General features: G+C 47.2%; 1 protein-coding gene and 1 non-coding gene across 2 annotated transcripts; both read left to right on the top strand.

Moving 5' to 3' along the window:
* Positions 1–12,527: 12,527 nt before the first annotated feature.
* Positions 12,528–12,636, top strand: LOC136462035 (small nucleolar RNA R71). Its single transcript, XR_010760562.1, has one exon. It is a non-coding gene; the product is annotated as a small nucleolar RNA R71 (small nucleolar RNA).
* Positions 12,637–17,477: 4,841 nt separating this feature from the next.
* Positions 17,478–19,325, top strand: LOC136460882 (LEAF RUST 10 DISEASE-RESISTANCE LOCUS RECEPTOR-LIKE PROTEIN KINASE-like 1.2). The gene is made up of 2 exons (XM_066460417.1): positions 17,478–18,258; positions 19,282–19,325. Exons 1-2 carry the CDS (start codon positions 17,478–17,480, stop codon positions 19,323–19,325), a joined length of 825 nt encoding a protein of 274 aa, XP_066316514.1.
* The last annotated feature ends 3,069 nt before the right edge of the window (positions 19,326–22,394 follow it).

Below are 22,394 nucleotides of genomic sequence, written 5' to 3'. Positions count from 1 at the left end.
CATCTTCATGTAGTCTTGCGGTGCATGACTTGATCTTGTGGATTGGGCCATGTTTAGAGCATGGCCCATGTCTTGTCTTGTGGATACCGGGGGGTATATCCCCCATAGCTAGTCCCCGAGCACATTGTATCCTTTGAGCAACGCTGTCTTGAACAAGTCTGAGTAGTTTGACGTGAAGTCGACCAGTTTAACTGGTGATCCGAGCGGTGGAAGTCAAAGCTGACCAGTTTAACTGGTGACCTAGGCGGTGAAAGTCTAAGCCGACCAGTTTAACTGGTACATAGATCTCAGACTTAGCCAAGTAAGGCTTACCAGAAGGATGTAAGGAGCTCAAGGTAAAAAATTAAAAATTCTCCAGCTTAGGCAAAGTGTAGCCACTTAGACTCTGTTTGCGAGATCAGAGTGTAAATCAGGAAAAAAGGCACTACATTCACCGCTAGGTGAAGTGTAGCCACTTAGTCCCTGAGCCTACTGGAAGATGAAGAATGAATCTTGTAGCAGGGTCAAAGAAAATAAGCCTAAAAGCTTGCCAATGTCATCTGTCATGTGCGTATCAAGACCCCAGACATGCTACCCAAGATCAGCACCCTGAACCAAACAACATGAAGCAAGTTGATAGCATACCGATGAGAAGTAGCAAGATCTGATCACCAAGGGAGTCCTCAGCTTAGCTGGCGACTCTTGCACGAAGAATTCGAACGCCGAGGAGTCCCCAGCTTGGCTAGCGAGCCCCCAACGTAGCTGACGATAAAACGATGGACAATCTGACCAGTTGGTTAGTGAAGAATTGAGCACCGAGCAGCCCAACCAACTGGTCGGTGACGAAGTGAGCGCCGAGCCATAGGGAGTGCCGAGCAGTCTACCAACAGTGCCGAGCAGTCCGACCAACCGATTGAGCCTAACGATCCAACTAGTTGGTCAGCAGTGAAGTCCAAGTGCTAGGTGGTGCGACCACCCAGATGATGATCCTCTTGTCCATCCCGACTGATCCAGTCCCCGAGTGTAAAAAATAAGCTCATCGACTGAACCTGGCCTCTGTAATATAAATATGTAGAATGGGTAGTAAATGATGTAAAAATATATGAACAACATATGTGACATTATGTTTGTTTTTTGTGTATAAAGTGTTCAAATTTAAAAAATAAACAGAGTCTGACCAGTTGGTTCTTTATCGAGTCACCATCCCTAGCTAGCCCATACCCCATGGCGTAGAGCGCTACTGCCCATGCACACTTAAGGGTACAGGCATCGCCAAGGAGCCACTATCGACCGCCCATGACGCAGAGCGCTACTGCCCATGCACGTTTAGGGAGAAATCAAGAACAGGGCCGTCTCTAGATAACACAAGTGAGAACATGACTGGTCGATGAGTTTACAGAGAATATGTTCAAGATATTGCATTATGGAGCATCTTAAACATAGAGATATTTAACGTGGAGATATTTAATTTTGGAGAATAACTGAGAAATAATAATTGAAGAAGCATGGCAAAAACTCAGAGAAAATAATTGGAGAAAGTTGTATTAAATGCAGATATAGGAGAGGTACTTATCTTTAGTCATAATATCTGATTGGCGGCATATGATGTTATCTAGTCGACGTCGATGAAATTGCTCGGCCCTCGAGCTTTCTAGTCTATCGTCATGGCAGCGGTCGTGGTCGTCATAGCGTTGTTCTACGCGGCAATCACTGCAACATGATAGGCGATCGAAACAAGTAGTCCAGGCGATGTCATCATTATGCCACTGGTTGGCCTTAGGCAGATCAGATATGGAGAGATCGTTGTTGTAGCCGCATTCAATCTGGTCAGAGAAGCGATGTTGCATGGCGGGCTCAGACTGCTTGATGCAGTCAGATGAACGCGCGGAATCATAACGTGAGATGTGTCTGGCCCGGTCAGATTTACGATGCTGGAACTTTCTTGTGTGTGCAATAAATTTGAATACCTATGTAGCTCCCTAAAGGAAACAAATCTGAGGAAGGTACATGTGACAACCATTACAATTTCAGCACCAGGAGCCAGTCTCGCACTTACAATCTGTTGAGCGTAGTGTAGCTCAGGTCCTTTGGTTTCTGTTTGTTTTTTATTGCCTTGGTGTCTTTGTCAATCTTTGTTGAACTTGCAAGAACCTTGCAGTGAGGAGCAAGTCTCACCTTAGTGTAATGCAGAGCAGAGGAGCCATTGGTGTTAAAATGTTATTGCACATGTAAGAAAGTCCCACCGCAAGTCTTGCCTCAGTCAATGTTATTGCACATGTAAGAAAGTCTAACCTCGATACATTTGAACGTGTCTAACAGTATCCTCCGTAGTTTTCCTCATCTTCCTGTGATGCTTGTTATTGTGTCATTTATGATTTTAAGTTTGGCAAACTTAATAGTAGCATAGCCTAGTAGTACAATATGGAGGGTGCATTGTAGTGCTTTTGAAGTGTCATTTTTGTGTATTTTGGAGTGCCCTCATCAGCATACCCCATGTACCCATGACATTAGAAATTAATATAAGTATTGTACTATAGCTGAATTAATGGATGAAACAACAACGGGAGCTATAACACCACCATAACACATGTGCGCACCAAACAAATAATTCAATTTGCAAACAAAATAAAGATGGCACTCTAGTTTAGCTGAAATAATGACAACATCCATCATTGAGGAGATTCACATGTCCATAGACAAGCAAACAACATTGGTCTATTTAAAATGCATGACAGAGAGATGCATCAATTGCAGCTTTATTTACTGCTCTGCTAATGAATCCAAGAATAAGGGAACATAAGGAAGATAGTATGGTCTGTAGATGAACTTTTTTTAACGGTGCGTCTACCATACCAAAAGACACCGACAGCGATGACATGAACTTTTTTGTGGTCCATGTTATATGCGATGATTGTTCCATCCTCCCTATCAAAGAAAATCAAATTCCATTCTAGGTGAACTGTGATCACTATGTCCTCGTCATCAAAATCTAGGTAACCAAATCTAATATTAATCCTTCCAAATAGGATCCGTATGGTGAGTGTATGCTTCATGTCTAATTATCAGTACCATAGTCTTTAAGGATCCAGATTGAAAGCTTGGAATCATTAGGACCATCAACAATACATACACACAAGTGACCCTAAGCTTGATGCATGGAGTGGTGAAGACCATCTGGCCTATCAGTTTTCCTCCATGTGTTTCCATCCATATCCACAGCAACTATCATAGAGTACCCCCTAGAGTGCCCCATAATGTGCAGACAACCGTTAAGAAACACACTTGGTTGTCTGTAAAATGTCACATTAGTTTGCTCGCCACATTCAGATTCCTTATAGATCCATGCTACAGTTTGAGATGAGTAGATCTCCACACATGTGCACACAGCGTTGACATCCACATATTCAATCACATGAAAGTGCGAGGAGGCTATCGGATCGAACGCCAAGCGAGCCTCACCAACAACATGGCCAACATCATGGGTGCTAGGCGGTAGAATTTTAAACTTTTGGGTCATTGGATTGTAGACGACATAGCGGTATCCATCAGCCCCAAGGCACCAGCATAGGATGAGGCCATTGTAGTAATCTGATAGAGCTACATTGTCAATGTTGAAGGGAAAGAATTCCAAGGACCGAGGGCGTACACCACGGATGATGCTGGTGAAGTTTTGATTGCCGTTCTCACTGTCATAGAAGAATCCGGCCATAGTCTAGGGCAGCTTCTTATGGTTGTTAGGGTCTGAGATGAGGTTTTTCTAGGAGTGATAGACACATTTGCAGCAAAACAAGGAGCAGGTGGGGAGGTGGTGAAGGATCTCGAAAATGACATCCTCCGTGAGGCTGGCCAGTGCGTTCCTCTTGTTGGGTGCCTCCTCCATTTCATCAATGTGCAGTATGATGAGAGCTTCCTCAGTAATGAGAGCTTCCTTAGTAATGAGACAGAATGTCCAAGACCTATGAGCTCAATGGACGATCGCAAAAAGCCTCATGACCACGAAGGAAGAGGTCGAGAAAACACTTTCTCGCGCTAAACCAAAAACCGCGACCCCAATCTCGTGACCTAAGGGCTCATCCTAGGTGCGAACGGAACATACAGAAAGGGCCATTCTTTTCACCCAACTCCGGGCAGAACAAGAGTAGTCAAGCCGCTTGAGATGCACTGAACCATGACACCATTGCCAAGGTGGCATTATCGAGGGCCTCGAAGGCACCTGCTACAGGTGCAGGAGGAAAAGAGGCGATAAATCGCCTCCCACTCCTCCCCGTAGCACCCCATCCTTACAGGCAGGGGAGCATAGGGAAGAAAGAATGGGGCGAGAACAAGCCCTCAGGCCACCACCATCATGCTTCAAAAAGCCTGAAGGGGACACCATGGGATGGCAACACCTCCCCTGAACTTAAGGCGGCTTTCCAAAGCCGCCTACAAGTGCGGGGAGAAACTAGAAGTTGTCCTTGGTGCTCATGCTCTAGCAACCTGAGACCTATGGGTCCAGGTAAGCATTTGAATCACAAAGCCATATGGTTAGCCCGAGCACCGCCCTAGTCCTTCCATGCTCGCAAATTCCCTTCTAGCACCAGTTGTTGGGAGGGCAACGCCAGCTCCAACCGCCATAGGAGACCCCCAAAGGAACACCCAACGGGAGCCATGCGGTCCCCCTTGAGTTTTTCTTTCTCACTTTCTCTCTCTTAGCACGAAGGAGGGAGAAGACTTGTAAGCGCAGCGATGTATGATTCAAACGATGGGGGGACCAGTACTTATATGCCCAAGGTGGAGCCACGAAAGCCACAACCAATGCCATTTGCCCACATAAGGTCAGGAGGATCGAGGCCCTCACAAAGGTGGACTAGTACAAATGTCGATAAGACTGCTCGGTTTCGCTTGGGTCATAAACCCCGATGCATGGCGCACTAGCAGGGCAAGGTTCAGCGGTCATGAACCACAATGCTAGGACATCCTGGCAAAGCGGAGCACAACGGCCACCCACCACATTGAATGTGTTAGCCTATAAGGGATTGAGCAATGAAGCTCGAGTGGGCCACGACCATGAGCCCATGTTTCATACAAGCACGCACATCAGCGCTTTCATGATCACTTCATGATCGCAAAAACGCTCAGGGGCTACTGTCGGGGTTATGACCCTAGGGTGTCTCAAGGCACCAATTAGTTGGAAGGCCACATGGCCCACAACCCATCGGGTTAACAATGGCCTGAATGACCGAGGCCTAGCTAGGATGAGCACGCCAAGCCAATGCCTATGCTAGGGTTAGCCATGACCCCTTCTCCTACCTTAGCCACATGGAAGACGTGTGACCCCTAGGGTAAGATGGGGAGAGATCGAGCGTCGCACAGTATGTCTACTCTAACAAGAGTAGGCACGCTGCATTGACCTCATAAGGACTGAGGGGACAGCAGTCACCTCGGTCCAAGAAAAGGTTTCCTAATCATGATGCGAGGTCATGGATGCGGAGGGTGGCTCAGCGTGTGAACCTAGGGGTTGTCGACCTCTCTTGGCTACATCATGTCTTGGCGGTGCCCTCTTGTAAATGGTCATGCGCCATAAATCATAGGCGCGTGAATTAAAAGATAATGAAGACAAAAGGTTCGATGCTTACTTGGGATATGTTGTCGTGCTGGCGCCCACTACTCAATCTTTTGCCTGGCCGCCTCCCCTGCGCTGCGAGAAGATGGTTAGTACTTGGCGGATCAAACATGCACATTTGATATACCTCCTATGACCGTTGCTGGGTATTATGCCGCCTAGGAGGCTAAACTGCCGCATCTTCTGCCTCTTGATCGCGAGTGCGTCTTGGGGTTTGCGCCCGTCTTGAATGTCGATTGTCGCCTTCTCTGCCTTCATCTTCATGCCACTTATTTAAGTCGAGGGAGAGGAGGGTGGTGCGCCTCATCCCCACTTCTCCCTTGTCTTCCGAGTTTTCCCTGACATCCAATCTGAGTGAGAGAACGGCTATCCCCATCAGGCGTCATGGTTCGTGGTCCGTCCTGGCGGTGGGAGATCAGGCTCCACCGTACCACACCGGTGTTCGTCCTCCATAGATGTTAGAGGGAGTTCTGCGAAGATGGAGAGGAACATTGCCATGGGGGGGCTTAGGCCACTAGGTTCCTCCATGGTTGGTGAGCATGCGGCTCCTAGCTCTAGGTCTGGGAGCATTCGAGCATCGACTCGATGGCCCGCTCGCTGGCTCATCATTGGGCATTCCTCCCCTGCTCTCTCAAAAGCGGTAGCAGGGCGGTTCCTAGTGGGCTCCTCTTCCTTAGATGTTAGAGGAAGCTCCGCAAGGTGGTCATACCCGAGGCCTCTTTTGATAGTCCTCTCCTACTCATGGTGCACCTCTGAAGGCTAGAGACACCATGTACCGGTCTTTCCACTTCATGAGATGTCCATCGCGAGTGAGAGGGGATCCAACAATTATTGTAACCTCAGTTCCATCTAGTCCTGTAATGTGCTAGACTAGGTGTGTTTGTTCGTGGCTTTAGAAGCTGATGATCCTAACATCTTAGGACAGTGTTGTAATCGGCAAGCACATGAGTCCTTGAGGCTTCAATCTATGCGTTGCTCTTTTAGATTTCCCTCTTGTCATTACCAATGTCAATTTTATCTCAGTGATCCTTGGCGTGAAGGGTTTTTTGCCCAAGTTATTCGCTCTTTGTGTTGTCGATTCTCGTGGATCATTCTATCTAGCTAGGCTCATTGTGGAGCCATTGTCAGACTATGGGAACTCATGTTCATGCGCCGCAGCATGTTTGCATTCCCCACTAGGCCTCCTTTTGGAGGAGCAGTTGACGCAGACCTAGATGAGGTGGCCTTAGAAGATCGTTCAGGTGTGCACCGAGGCGCTCGGTGTTCTCGAGTGGGTCATGTTTCTTAGAGCCATAAGGAGTCCTCAATAGTTTCGTTTGACTAGATGACGTGTCCGCTGTGGTTGTTCGGGCAAGCGCAAATGCTCCGTAGGTGAATCATGTCTGCTGACTCAGGCCTTGTCGAGCTCATCGAGCAGGGTTTGCTCTTTCCAAGGTCATTTGCTCGGTCTTCTTTTTCTTGAATGTGCGGGGTCAGCCATGAGCGACTATGTGCTTTCAGCTCGGGGTAGGCTGGCTTTCTCAAGCGCTTTGCGCGCTGAGGGTTGCCCTATTGTTGTGGTGCTTGTCACTTCCGCATGTGATGTTGCTAGCGTGTGATCCCACCTTGTCGTGTTGCCACCAGCGTCCCTCTTGTTCAGGTTAGAATGTGCTCCTTCTCAGTTAGCCTTGTGAATGTGGGTGCATGTTCTAGCCTGGGGGCTGGCCCATAGAGCTAAACGTTATGCGGCCCGATGTGGTAGTCGGGGCATCGGGGTCAGGTCGTCGATCCAGTTTGATGCAAGGGGAAAAAGCGAGCAGAGGGCGTAGGGCTTGATTTTTCCTAATCCACCTGCTCGGGCAGAGCGGCGCTCTATTTCCTTTCACTCCCTATCCATGTTAGTGCCTGACTTTGCCATGGAGCTGGTCCAGGAGGCTTGGTCTGAGAGGCATCTTGCTGTGGTGAGAAGTTTGGGGAACAGTTCGTCGTTCTGTCCTACCGTGGATACACGTGGAGAAGCTCGAAGCAGGTCTCTCGTTTGACGACAGATGGTGCTTGGGGTCTCTGCACCTAGAGTGCAATTGGCATATTCGCTTGTCATTATGCTGTTCTTTTACTTGTTTTCCGTTCAAATTGGAATGTGCTTCGTCCCCCTAGGTCTATGCCTATGAATGCACATCTTAGCCTAAGGGCTGGCCTACGGGGCTAAAATGTGAGTGATCCATTAGAACGATAGGACGGCGGAGGATGATCGTAGATCTAGCATGATGCGAGAAGAAAGCAAGAGAATGATATGAGCCCCCCTTCCTTTCGCTCCCCTGGTCCTAAGCGAACGGGTTTCCTATTTCCTCTCAGGCTCGTGCATAGGTGCCTGGCCCTATCCAGGAGCTAGTCCATTGGGTTGGCTGGGGTGTCCTAAGCGAGAGGTCAGGACGTGGGATACCGGCTCATCGTGGCCTGGGGAGCGATCAGAAGATGCTCGGGAAAGGGGTCACTGGGACGATGATAAGCAGTGCTACATCATGGGACACATATATGTGTCCTCGCGCGTGTCCTCCTCTGGTGACTTGTGTCTGGCCACCAGCCCAAGCTAGAGCGGGTCACTTGGGGATCTAAGTGGCTCCTGGATAGAGTGCCCGAGCGCATTGTTCTATGGTTTGCTCCATGAGTTGGTCGTGGTTTTCTAAAGCAAGGGGTGAGCCTACATGAGTATGTGGACGTGTTTGGGTACAGTGGCTAGAGCCAGAGATAATGTTACTGACTGATGTGTCGGAAGCCATTGTGGATCTAGTTGTCATAACTCAGGGTGCGTTGAGCCCCCAAGCATCTATTCGCGGTGGAGTTCATGCTTGAGGAGCTGCGAGCTCTTGAGCGTTTGTTTGCACTGGAGCTATCGTGGTCCCTAGGCCACAAACCGATGAGGTCATTTCTCCACCACTCTGAGCGGTCATAGCTAGCAAGGATTGACCCCTCAGGCAGCCTTGGGCCGTTCCTTGCTGGCTCGATATCCTTGATGGGCCCACGATCCCCCGAGCAGGGCCTCTTCATGTCCAACTTGATGTAGTTTCTGGCCAAGGGAGCTCGTGCGCTTCGGTTCTCGAACCTTCCCAGCGTGATGATGTTGTTGTCATCGCATCCCCACCTCTAGGCATAGTTTCTGCCCTCGATGAAGAGCCATCGTGACATGTCGTTGTGGGAGCTAGCTTTGAGTGCAACACTATTCGATCCGCTCGTTGCGACACACGGTGCATTCGGAGAGCTTGCTTCATCGGATGCAGGCGCACCCTAGTGATGGCTGACATTTGTAGGGGTGTGTCGTGTGGCTTGTCTATTACACGAGGTCAGACCTAGGTTTTGGGTTCGGCCCTACGTGGCGTGGCGCCGGTTGGCCACCTAAACACTTATGATGCCGCCGAGCGGTGGTGGTTGATTCTACTACTCGTGCACCCACCGGCTAGCTGTGTCCTGCTAACAGCGGAGGCGTTGTCCAGGGTGTGTTTTTACTATAGGATCTAGTTCCACCATGTGGCATGTCCATATCGGGTAGGAGCCGGTGACGGGCGTTGTTCTGCTGGTTTTGGGCAATCTTGTGGTACCCTGAGAGGATGTGGCCATCATAGGCTATTCCTCGAGCGAGGTCGCCAGTCGCCATGAGCCATGGACATCTAGCTCCCTGGGTGGAAGTCTTGATCGCGAATGGTGATGAGAGAGGGCCCCAAGCCCCCTATGTAGGTAAACTCTAGGATGCAGCCCCTATATGTAGTTTTGAGAGAACTCCTGCCATAGGCCACGGGACCCATATCCCTGAGGTGGAGGTCTCAGTCATGGCGAGGGGTGGACATGGGCGCTGTCCCTTTGGCGCCGATGAACCTGTAGTTTTTAGGGTGAATATGATCATCGTGGGCCATTCCACCTGTGAGTCCACCAGCGGTGTGAGGAGCCATCGCTTCCTTCCTCAATCAAACAAGAGTGCGTGATTGTCCCCTACCTGGTGCGACAACTATTGGTGTTTCATAAGCCTGACTAGTAAATTTATGCGATTGTCGTGCTGCTCTAGGAAGATGATGGTAGCATCCAATAGAAACAAGGATTTATACTAGTTCAGGCCAGAGCCCTACGTCTAGTCTTAGAGAAGATCAAGTGCATGTTCCTCGCTTGAATGCTCTGAAGTTCTTACAATGGGGGTGCAACAATGGTGAAAGAGGTGGTAGAACCTATACTAGACGAGGGGCAGCCCAAAGAGAAGCTCCAGGAGCCCTACTGCTATGGATGGAATGGTAGGGGATGAAGAATGTGAAGATGTCCCGAAGTGGGTGCCCTGGCTGCCCTTATATAGAGTTCAGGGGCCAGGCCTTGTTGCAAAGAGGAGGTTCCCCCGACCGAAGGGTCATGAGCCTAAGGGAGGTCCTAACTAACTTGGCTTGCAAGCTACACCGTATTCTGGTGTCAGTCTGGGTGTGGCCATTGTCATGGTCTTGTGGCCACGTCGCGGCAGAGCGAGACATGGTGCTACTATGCCGACCATGGCTGGCACTGTAGGCACATCGGTGGCTCATCAGTTGTCCTATGCAACACGGTGTCTATCATGGTCTTTGTCACCGCTTCTAGGTTCCCTGAGGTGTCATACCCGCAGCAGGTAGCTGCCCTAGGTCATCGTTCATCTGGTCATTTCTCGGGGCTGAGGGCCATGACCCCGATCGTCGGAGTCAGGGCTCTCCACAAGTCGGAAGGTCTCTAGGTCGAGACCCTTGTCATGGGTCCCATCCCGTAGTGCGTGGGGATCGTACGCATGTCCTATCGGTCTATATTCGGACGGTGGGTTTTGTACCCATTGCCACCGTTGTGTGGTGCTATCTCACTAGTGCGGCGTGGCACAGGGATGGCATCTAACCAAACCGAGATGACTGTTGTCCCCTCGGTCCTTGTGAGGTCAGTGCAGAGTGCCTACTCTTGTTAGAGCAGACATACTATGCAACGTTCGATCTCTCCCCATCCTACCCTAGGGGTCATGATGGGGGAGAGGTCACACGTCTTTCGTGTGGCTAAGGCAGGAGAAGGGGTCATGGCTGACCCTAGCCTAGGTGTTGGCTCGGCGTGCTCATCCTAGCTACTCCTTAGTCGTTCAAGCCATTGTTAACCTGATGGGTTATGGGCTGCGTGGCCTGCCAACTAATTAGCGCCTTGAGACACCTCGGGGTCATAACCCCAATAGTACCTTTTCTCTAGGGAATTGGAAGTGGACTTGTCCAGATCCGATGTAGATGATTGCACTGGTGGTGTTGAGGAACGGCCTTCTAAGGATGATGAGTGTATCATCTCCTTCTTCACCCATGTCTACAACTATGAAGTTGGTAAGGGCAAAGTGATCATGTATTCTTACCATGACATCTTTCGCTATTCCCTTCGGAAATTGAATTGATTTGTCCGCCATCTGCAATTGCATATATGTAGGGAACAAAGGTTCGTCACCAAATAAATATTCATTCATTACCTTGGACATTATATTGACACTTGACCCAATGTCGCGGATGGTCTTGTGGAATATTCTTTGTCCAATGGTACACTCGATCGTTGGTACACCAGGATCATCCCTCTTAGCAAGGAATGGTGAAGCAAGGAGGTGGTCGTACTCTGATCTGAGTGTGTTGATCATGTTGACTAATTCTTCTTGTGGCTGCCTAACCTTGTTCTTCCTCCTTCTCCTATTGTTCTTCTTCTTGGTCACTGTTGTTTTTTCAGGCAGGTATGGTGTTTGTGGATGTCCAGGAGATTGCAAGATACGGTTCTTGAAAGAAAACTTTTCCTTTTTATCCTTGATTATGAAGCAGATCTTAGCACTGTCCGTGTAGATGATGGCTTTTGCGGTGCTTAGGAAAGGTCAACCCAAGATAATGGGTGCCCTTATATCTCCTCATGTTTCCAAAACCACAAAATCTATAGGAACATATGATTGTCCCACTCGAACAATGGCTGATCTGCAAACTGCAAACGCATATTTGTGTACAACAAAGTATCTCCATTAATTTGATCATAAATTACTTTAGGCATGATGTTGACACTTGCTCTGAAGTCACAGATAGCTTCTTGGAAAATTTGAGGTCCAATAGCGATGAGGATGACATGTCTTCTTGGATCGCTCTTCTTTTCAAGCAAGGTATAATCTATCCACCTTCCCATCGATGGTTGTATACAGTAATATGTTGCATTGTGAATATCAACAAGATTTATAGTTTCTAGATCTTTCAGTTGCCCTAGAATTTTACCTTTGTCGGTCGGAGGAACAGCAACAGCCAGCTGAGCTATTTGTGATTCTATCATTTTATTAAAGCTATGCTGGTTTTAAATGGCAGAGGAGAAGCTATCCATTATATTGTTTATGTTTTCTAGAATTTTATCATTAGAAGCTAATTTTCTAGATAAGCCCTCCATAATTTTAGCTTGGCCAGAAATCAACACTCTCAAGGGTGGTTGATTGAAATTATTGAAAATATTACCTTGAGGGTTACCTTAGTAATTACCTTGGTAGTTTGGCCTCTGTTGCTGATTCCAACCTTGATTCTGTTGAGGATGAAAGTAGTTGTTGTTGACGAAGTTCACATCCTCATGAATTTTAGGGCAATTGCTCCCTGAATGCCAAGTGTTTCCACACTCTTCACATGTTATGCGGGAATCATAAATATGCATGACTTCTTGCTTCTCATTGGCTCGATCTTTGAGCTTCTTCATCAGTAGGTCCATCTAGGAAGACAACATGTCTAATTCCTTGAGTTAATGCATACCTCCCTCTCTCTTATGGGTCTAAATACGTTCTTCATTCCAACCCTAGTTGGAGGCCATCTTCTCCACAAGAGCTGTTGCAGCTGGTATGGTGAGTGATAGGAATGCACCCCCAGCAGCAGCATCCATAGTTTCACGGGTACTGTTGGTCAACCCGTGGTAGAAAGTCTGCATGAGTAGCCAATTATCCATCCCATGATGAGGACATTTTGCTATGTAGTCTTGAAAGCGTTCCCACGCCTCAGGGACAGATTCATCATGTAGCTATTGAAAGCTTGAGATTCTCCCACACATGGCATTGGTCTTGCCTATGGGAAAGACCTTTGCTAGGAAGGCAGTGGAGCAGTTATCCTATGTAGTATTTCTATCTTTGTTGGTGTAAAACCAATGCTTTGCCTTCTCCAAGAGTGAGAATGGAAAGAGGCGAAGTAGTATGGCGTCGTGGGTCACTCCTTTGATGGTGAAAGTGCTACAGATCTTCAGGAAGTGTTAGAGATGTGCACTCGCATCTTCATGTGCCTTTCCATAAAACTAGCTTGCTTGCACCATGTTGATGAGAGCTGGCTTGAGCTCGAATCCATTGTCTCCAACATTGGTTGTTGGTCTAGTACGGATGTTGGCTGTACTTGGAGCAGAGAATTCACAGAGAGTCTTGTCAGCCATAGCTTTAAATTCAGGTGCTAAGCTTCGCCTTATCTAGTTGTCTTCTGACTCTAAAGCTGAAACTTTCTTGAGTTTAGCTCTAGTTCTCTTAAGTAATGCTTCTGGATTGTTAATGTAGTTTGTCGGAAGGTCAAAATTGGTCATACATTACCCTGCATAAGATACAAAAGTAGACAAAACAAGGGTAAGCCTGTTTGAGCAGAGGTCAATGGTTATCTCGATCACATCAATAAGTATAAGTTTATGAATACTTCTTTTGCCTAGCTACCTTCCCTGGTAACAGGGCTAGAAATGATTGTTGGTATTTATTAACTTGTCACTTGTTTTAGTAGTCACCTAATATATGTCTACATCTCTTAACATTACTTTACCAGGTTGTCATCCCTAGTGATGATGCCAGAGATGCTTGTTGGTACTACCTAGCATTACTACTAGAGTAGTTCTTTATTATTTCATGTGACTAGGAAGAATATATAGATATATATATGAATGAAAGGAATTTGCAAGCGCACAGATAATATACCATTATAGCACTTCACCCAGGAGTATTCTAGGTATCATTATTTATATTTTTACCACATGGAAGGTCTAGCAAGGACATGTATTGATAATTTATACTATTGATGGAGAAGTAAATCATAACCAATATTCTACTCACAACAGGGGTAAGTCAAGAGGTAAATGTATATATGAATAGTGCATAATATCTAATCATTGATCACTCAGAGTACTCATTTCTATGGCATTAGCATGGTCAAGTAGAATATTAGAGGAATAATTCCTAAGTCATTCTTAATTACAAGTCAAAGCATACATTGATTAGTGCAATTAGACCTAGTAGTCATGGCTAAGATCAACTTCATACCGACACATAAGGGATATTACTAAGGAAGATTAAGAATAGAGCTTGTCTTCCTTCGTAACTAGATCCTACATGTATACCTATATTCAGGGAGTGGACTACAAAGGACTAAACGGGAGTGTCACATCCATGATCTACCACATGACCCAGAATATAGGGTGTATCCGTAGGTAAACAACATATAAGCACCATGCTTACACGATGTCGACCACTCACCCCTGGTACCTTAGAGTGAGCGCTATACGAACTTATGCATAAATATAAGGATAATCTAGCTATACTAAGTATATAATCAAAGTAGACCAAGAATATTATAACTAGGAATATGATAAATATGAAGATGAATGTCATAACAATTGTTGCAAACATATAAAAGTAATGAGAGATACAAAAGAGAGGGGGTACAAAGATTATACCAAACCACGCTCTTAAAACGATCAGGAATCTAAGCGAAATCTGCTTGCCTCCCTCTAGACCTAGCCTAACTAGCTATGCCCTAAAATATGGTGGAGCTCTGAGGATGATTAGATTTTCTATCTTCTCTTGAATGCAATGCCTGAGGGACGGGGGTAGGGGCAGGTATATATAGGCCAGAGCATCAATCCTGAGCCCTTGGATCAAACCGACTTGAATAAATGGCGTAGATGCAATCTAGGAGGTGATAGAGAACCGACATAGCAACGGTGGGCTGACATGTGGGCCCTAGGGGCTAGCCGGCCCCACCTAGCGGCGTCTCACCCCCCTGCTTCGGTATGGAGTCCTCTCGAGTCTTCTAGAACCTTCTGGTGTCCATTTTGTTGTGAGATAGCGCAATTAAGTCTGACATCTAGGTCCACTTTGGCGGTTTTCTGGATAAACCCTGCAAAAAATACAGATTCACCAAAACTCGTGGAATTTGTTAGTTTAAACCCCTAGACCTTTGTTGGTGATTATATCTTTGCCCTTATACATGTTATATTGATGGTTTATAATGATTGTTTACTACCGTCAACAAACTCCCCTAAGCTTAACCTTTGCTAGTCCCTGAGCAAAGCTAAACTCAGTAAATGGATCAGGAGTTGCTTCAATGCTTTCACTCCACAAAAGTACACATGCGTTCAAACAAGAATTCTCCTCTAGATTAGAATAAACCGATCTAACTTTCAAACTTACCCATATTACCTTCAACCATGGGGCTTCTTAGCCTTTACATGGGTCTTGAGCAATTGAAAGATAGAACGATCAAGTCAAGCACTATATCTCAAGTTCTTTGCTCAACCATTACTCCGGAGTTTTTATAAATTTTTTAAATAAAACTCAGAGCTTCCTTTGTATGACACTCTCAAGTCTCTTAATATATGTGGTTTTTATGGATCCTCACCAAGGCAATAGTGATGCTATGCCTTTCTCTTCCTACAACTAAGGCTTATGTGAGGTTATAGGAGTGAAAAAAGCATGAAAGAGCATACTTGTAATACATATATTGTAAAGTCAAACCTCGGATCCAAAGAGAGTTGAGTCATACAATCAAATCAAGATGTGCATGTGTAGGGATGTATGATGGATATATATATGGTGGCTAACCTAATTCTACTATACTCCTTGAAAACATGTCTCTTTGAAACTTTGGAAAATATTTTGCAAGAAAACATGGACTATCTTATTCATCTCTCTCTTTTTTAGGCGGGCATCTGAGTACCCATTGTTTTAGCAACGGGGGGCTGACATGTGGGCCCCAAGGGTCGGCCGTCCTACAGGTGGGGCTGGCTGGCCCCACCTGGCGGCGTCTTGCCCTCCGCTTCGGTGTGGAGTCCTCTTGAGTCTTCTGGAACCTTCTGGTGTCGTTTCGCTGTGGGATAGCGCGATTAAGTTTGACATCTAGGTTCACCTTGGCAGTTTTCTAGATAAGCCCTACAGAAAATACATATTCACCAAAACTCGTGAAATTTATTCGTTTAAACCCCTAGACCTTTATTGATGATTATATCTATGCCCTTATACACCTTTGTTGATGATTATATCTATGCCCTTATACATGTTATATTGTACTGTACGTGCTGAATTTATTCGTTGAATTTTTAGTGCCTACGTAAGAAAAATTTGTTATTGTTCCTAGACTTATACATCAAAAACTGGGAAACATGTAGTAATGACGGAAAGGCTAGCGCTCGAACATCTGACCGTAGGACTCGTCAATATGCTGCTCCCGTACATGCTCCCGTATCGCATCCCACACCCCCGCGCCCCGCATCCCATCCCATGCCGGCGCCTGCGTCCAAACGCAGCACCCTCGAAGACCACCACCCCAACGCCAACGCCAACACTGAGGCGAGACAGAGAGAAGGGAAGGGAGGTGAGGGAGAGGAGAGGAGAGGGCGAGGCGTGCCACGCGAGGTTGGAGCCGAAGCCTTGCGGCAGGCCGCTGTCCGCCAGCCACTGGCTCAATTGCAACATGTGCAACACACGATCTACTTTGAAACGTCCAGATGAAACATTTGCAATATACGTCTATCGACAAATAAAACACTTGAAACATGCATCTGAAACATTTGCAAAAACACCTGAAAACATATGAAAAGGCATTCCAAACATATGCAACATCTAGATAAACACACTTGCAACATATGTTTGAAACATATAGCGTTCAAATAAACACACTTGCAACATTGGTCTAAAAAACAGACGAAATATTTGAAACATACACTTACAACATACATGTATAGCTATTGTCATATGTGCAACATTTCAATCTACTTTTGCAACATCAAGATGAAACACATGCAACATCTAGATGAGATATCTGAAACACTTAAAACATATGCTTGTAACATGTGGTTTCAGGCAATATCACCTTGCAGCTTGTAGGAATGGAGGCTCGTCATTGCGGAGCTCGATGCTGGCACGAAAGTCGACGGTGGCACATGGAGCTCGTCGGTGCGGCACCGGCGCGGGCAACTCGCCTGTGGGGCGGCGTCACATGAAGCTCCTTGATGCGGCGGCGGCGGCAGCACCTCGACGTGGCGGGGGACGGGGCACGGCACACAACGGCAGGGAATCGGGCATGACGCACAGGGGCGGAGACGGGGCACGGCACAGCGCGGCGCGACGCAACGCAACGCAACGCGGGATGGGAGTGGTGCGGCGGCGAGGCGGCTTGGGGTGGGCGGCGCGGCGAGCCGCGACGAGCGAAGCGAGGGAGAGTTGGGGATTTATCAGTTGTTGCAGTGTAGAGATGGGAAAGAAAGCGTAGATGAGCAGGCCCGTTGGCTAATGTGCCCGATCGCTGCACAGACTCGGGGACGGGCATATAGACCCTCACCGGAGCATTAGCGTAAGAAAAACAAAACCTGTCCAATCCAGTGATTACTCATCACCGGCAAGCCACTCGCTGAAGCTGGATGGCCATCCGACATGAATAACTGGAGATGCAAGGACGACAGGCCGTGCCAAGGCGCGATCAGGTACCGGTTGTCGCTTGCGGTCCAGTACTCCAGTGTCGTCAAAATTTCCACATCCAAGTCGAAGAACAGGTCGTTGTCACCCTAACTTCCGTCACTTGACTCTCACGCACAGCCTCGCCGAATAAACCAGAACAACCCTCCGGGCCTCTCCCTCTGCTCCGCATTCACACACGCGATGGCTCCTCTGCTCCTGCTCCTGCTCCTGCTCCTGCTCCTGCTCCTCCTCACCGTAGCCGATGCCGTCCCCGATTCCTGCGCCAGAGCCACATGCGCCGGCCAGGACATCCACTACCCGTTCTGGCTCAGCTCCTCCGCGCCCGACTGCGGCTACCCCGGGATCGGCCTTGTCTGCCAGGACAACTCCACGCTGATCCTCCCCTTCAAGTCCCACAGATACAGAGTACTCCGCATCGACTACAAGACGCATACCGTCCTAGTCTCCGACGCCGACATCGTCGACGAGTACGCGGTCGGCTGCCCGCGCCTCCACGTGAACCTCACCATCGACACCGTCTGGCTGCGGCTGGCGCCCTCCGATTCCAACATCACCTTCCTCTACAGCTGCAAGAAGAGCATTACCCTGTCATCTGCCGTGGAGCTGAGTGGGTGCGGCCAACCACAACAACAAGACGGCAATCGGTCGTACGTGCTGCGGGACGGTGGGATCACGGGTGCCGAGGCGTACGAGTTCGAGTGCGAGGAGGTGGTGGTGGCGCCGGTGCTGGATGTACACAAGAAGGCAATCGTGGGCGCGCCTGACGGTCCGCCTCCGGCGAACGGATCGTTCCGTGAGGTGCTGCAGGGCGGGTTCGAGCTGAACTACGACACCAACAACCACCAGTGCGACCGATGCGAGGGCTCCGGCGGATGGTGCGGCTACCAGCGCGACGAGACGCACGCCGGCGGCTTGGCGTTCACCTGTTTCTGCGATAGCGGCCCGAGCTCGGATCGATGCGGTACGTGTGTCTCCTCTTCGCTCTTCCCCAGCGTTGGAATTTACTTCTCTTTGATTTTTTTTCCTGCTTTGGGTTATGGAATGTGGTGTGTCCGTTGTTCATTTGAGTTTGCGGGCGCATGTTTTTGTTTGTTTGTTTGTTTTGTGCTGCAACAATTTGTGGACTACTACTAGCAACAGAGCAAGTTCAGATGGAGAAAACTAGCCTTCTCCATGTTTTAGTCAGCCACCAGAATTATCAGCTGCTTTGTTCGGCAGTTAGGTGCGCCGCGCTCAGTTGTTGCCTGGACAGGACAGGACCTCTGTGGAAAATTAGTTCAGTGCGACATCACCCGACTGCCGGTTCCGTCAAAACCAGAAGCGGCGGCGGCGGCCCAGTGTTCTCCAGTGCATAGCAGCCTGGAGAGTGGGCACGGGCAAACCTGAAGCCAGGTGCCGCTCGCCTGCTCTGCCTTCGGTTATCACCATTCAGGAAAACGACTGACCGAGTGACGGCCTGACGGGACTGGAGCACTAAACGCGCGTCATTCGGATCATGTTTCAGAACGAAAAAATCTCGCCTGGAAACGTAGAATGCTCGCGAGGTTGGTTTCGTTTCACGGTAGCTGAAGAAACTGGCGGGAGAAGCTTACGGCCCTACGTACGGGTCCTCAGTCCATTGGTCCTTCAACGGTTGAACCCCGTGTTGAATGCATCTCCGACCAGTCGTTGCTTGTTAACGTTTGGGTTGGTAGTACTGAGACTTCAGCTAGTTTAGCGGACTAAACTCAGGTTACGGCACCTCGTTACGTCTCCCGTGATCTTCTCTCGGGCTGGACTCCACAGAAGTCAGCAGATCGAGGGATGAGCTCTCATTGGTTGGATTGGCATGGATGGTCTACAAAGGTTGTTCCGTTCATACTGAAGAACGTCACCTCCGCCAGTGACATGTTCAGAAATCAGAACTTCTGATAGAAGTGATATGTTCAGAGAAATCGGAGTTCAGAACCTGGACTTTGTTTTCTGCGATTTTCCTTTTTTTCAGAACTAGCTCTTCAGCCTGTTGGATGGGTCGTATTGGGCTTATAAGCCATGACTTATCAGCCAACGAACAATATTTTTCTCTCACACCAAACCAGCTAACAGTACTTTCAGCTATGGCTTATAAGCCAAACCAGCCCAAACGAATAGGGCACTTATGCTTAGAGCATGACCAGATCATCAAATAAACTACGCACACGTCGGTGTCATATTAATATTAGTAGGTTGCGAATTGCGATCCGCTGTCAGAAAAGTAGCTTTTGCGAACCTCCAATGCATACTGTTCGCAGAAAGGCCTAATTTCTCCGGTTCTGATTAAAGGCTCGTTCGGTTATCGGATTCCTGCCCAGGAATCATTCCTGTTTATCCACGGTTATATAAATTAGACTATCATTCCTAGCCGGATTCATTCCAGTTCACTATTTCACAGCAACCGAACGGGGCCTAATAGGATAGCGGAAAGATAGTATCGGTATTGCGCTGTGCACCTCAACTTGTACGAGTTGGACTCTAAGAGCATCTCTAGCCGTACCCCTAAATCAAGACCCTTTGTTTTATGAGTTTGGTTCTTTCGCTGGGACTCTTTTTTGCCTAGATCAGAGGGTGGTTGTACCATCTGAATTGGACTAAAATTCGATGAGATAGGTACAAATGCTGCAACTTATATTGTTTGTTTGAGTTGTACCAAATAGATCAAACAGGTCTTGGATTTATTTACCTGCATCAACCTTGGGCCCAGGCTCCTACACTCACAAGCAGCTTCTTCACGTGGCCCAAGGCCGCAGCATGCAAGCTAGGCTAGGGGGAAAATGAGATCCAATTTCGTTTCCCTGGGTCTAGATTTTTGGACACTTTAGAAAGCGTGCGGCCTAGCCCACTACTCCATTCAGGCAAACAAACAAAAGAAGATGCCTCCCAAAGGCTAGTTTCCGAATTGGTATAGACAAACAAACACACCACCATTGTCTCTAGCGGTACCTCTAAACTAGAGTTCATGTTCTTTTTTCTCTCCAATTTCAGCATTTTGACTATGTATTTGCATCATTCTGCCTCCACAATTAAAAATATTTTAATGCATAGATTTGAATTTGAACACCACAATTAAAATTTGAAGTCAAATTTAAATTTAAAGGATGTAGAACAAATATAAAATAAATAAAGTTTAAAGACAGTTTGTTCCACATGATAAACAAAAATCAAATAGATGCATCACCACCGAATCTATTATCAACAGCAACTCGACCACCACCATAGATGAGCTCGGGGCGGCCTGGGATCTACCAGGCCTGCCCACTTCTCTTCCAATGTTGGAGACTGCAAGTGGGGCTACAAAATAGTCAAGAGGGATGAAACATTTTGGAAGGAGGGGTGGATCTAGCCGATGGCAGGCCGAAGAGGCTAGTGAGGATGGATCTGCCACTTTCTCTTCCAACACCGACAAGCGCGTAGGAGGCTGCTAACCTCGTCGCCCCATCCAGCGTGCCGCTGAAGACAACCACTTTGAACCAATGGAGTTTGAAGACAAGGGCAAAATAAAAGTCGTTTCCCACAAGTTTATCTCCACAAGTACGAGAAATTAATAAAATAATCAGCGGGACGTGTTTTCGAAAAAATACACGCTTTCGACAATTTTTTGAGTTGACGGTGCCCATCAGCAAATACCATGTTTCTCCGATGTCGCTCAACAAAATTTTCTTTTTTTACTAAAGATGGACATGAAAAAACAGCTTGTCCCAGCTCCTTTCTCGCTCTCATGAGCCCCATCATGACCATGGTCAGATTTGCTCTCACGGACACAGACATGGGTTGCCGATGTGCACAGGCGTGGCCGCCAGGGCACGCGAACGTGGTGAGCTTTCGGGGTGGGGGCACAGGGCTTAGGCCCTGGAGCATAGGAGCGTCGGGAGAGGTATGGGGAAGAAAGAGAGGTTGTGTGGAAGAAAGACGAGAAAAAAATAAATAAGGAGAAGAAAAGATAAGGGCATTATGATCATTTCATTCTTTATGAGAAGTTGTTTTGCCAAACATTTTATCAAAACAGCTTCAACTTTATTAGTGGAGCTATCTTGCAACAGAATAAAAAAAACTACTCCGCCTGTGAAGTACTCCCTCTATCCTATAATATAGTGCATTCAAGGAAATTAAAGACAAATTAAGAGAGAACATAAAAGACGCATATACCCTCATTTTATTTTCTAATCATACACTATCATCAACGTGATTAATAGTGATTGATCGATAAATGGAAAGTATTTAATGCAAAACTAGATTTTGTTCTCTCGAATACCTTATATTTGAGGATAAATTTTGACGCATATACCCTCATTTTATTTTCTAATCAAACGCTATCATCAACGTGATTAATGGTGATTAAATGTAAAGTATTTAATGCAAAACTAGATTTTGTTCTCTAGAATACCTTATATTTGAGAATAAAATGCACTAGCTGTGCTAAATGGGCCTTGACACTCCCTCTGGGATCATCAATTGGATCTGGGGAAAATGGCCCAATTCGGGACTGGCTGTAGTTTGGTCCGTCAAGTCTAACCCGTTGGGGCATAAAAAAAGCCAACCTGTCGTATACTATGGGCAGGTTTATGCCAAAATTTAAAGCCTAAACCAGGCATGAACTAAATTTGGCTCAGATTGTTACATGTATGTAAATTTAGTTGGGTTACTTTGCCTACTCCTGGCGTATTTGGTTTAGTGCCGAAGCTAGCAATCAAATTTAGGGCCCATTTGAATACTAAAGCTGGGTCCTAGTTACGGCTAAAAAATAGCTAAAATCTATTTGGTTGGCTAGCTAGTTGGCTAATAGTTAAAGATTTGTTAAAAAATTAGCTCACCTATTAACTTTCCTGTCGAGACATATTTGAGCTAATTTTATTTTCTAGCTAGCTAGCAATTAGCCTAAATAGGCTCTTAATCTGAAGCCCATGCATCCGGGCGAGGTTGTTCTGTGGACAATGAAGGCTTGACTCGAAGGAGGAGCTAGCATAGCTGATAGCTGTGCCAATGAAGTCACGGTGCGATCGGTGACTAACAGAGAGGTGACTCTGTCCATCCCGGTCCCGGGTGAACGTAGTTTCGTGGAAAGGGCGAGGATATCCTACTAGT

The sequence above is a fragment of the Miscanthus floridulus genome, chromosome 6, assembly GCF_019320115.1.
Source record: "Miscanthus floridulus cultivar M001 chromosome 6, ASM1932011v1, whole genome shotgun sequence".
Lineage (NCBI taxonomy): Eukaryota > Viridiplantae > Streptophyta > Magnoliopsida > Poales > Poaceae > Miscanthus > Miscanthus floridulus.
The sequence above is the reverse complement of the archived record's forward strand: the minus strand, read 5'-3'. Positions and strand labels throughout refer to the sequence as shown.

Excerpts from the sequence above, each read along its gene's own strand:
- LOC136460882 (XM_066460417.1), top strand. The coding sequence starts at position 17,478 with ATGGCTCCTCTGCTCCTGCTCCTGCTCCTGCTCCTGCTCCTGCTCCTC. Across the intron at positions 18,259-19,281 it reads CCCGAGCTCGGATCGATGCG|AACTAGCTCTTCAGCCTGTT; the intron begins GTACGTGTGTCT and ends CCTTTTTTTCAG.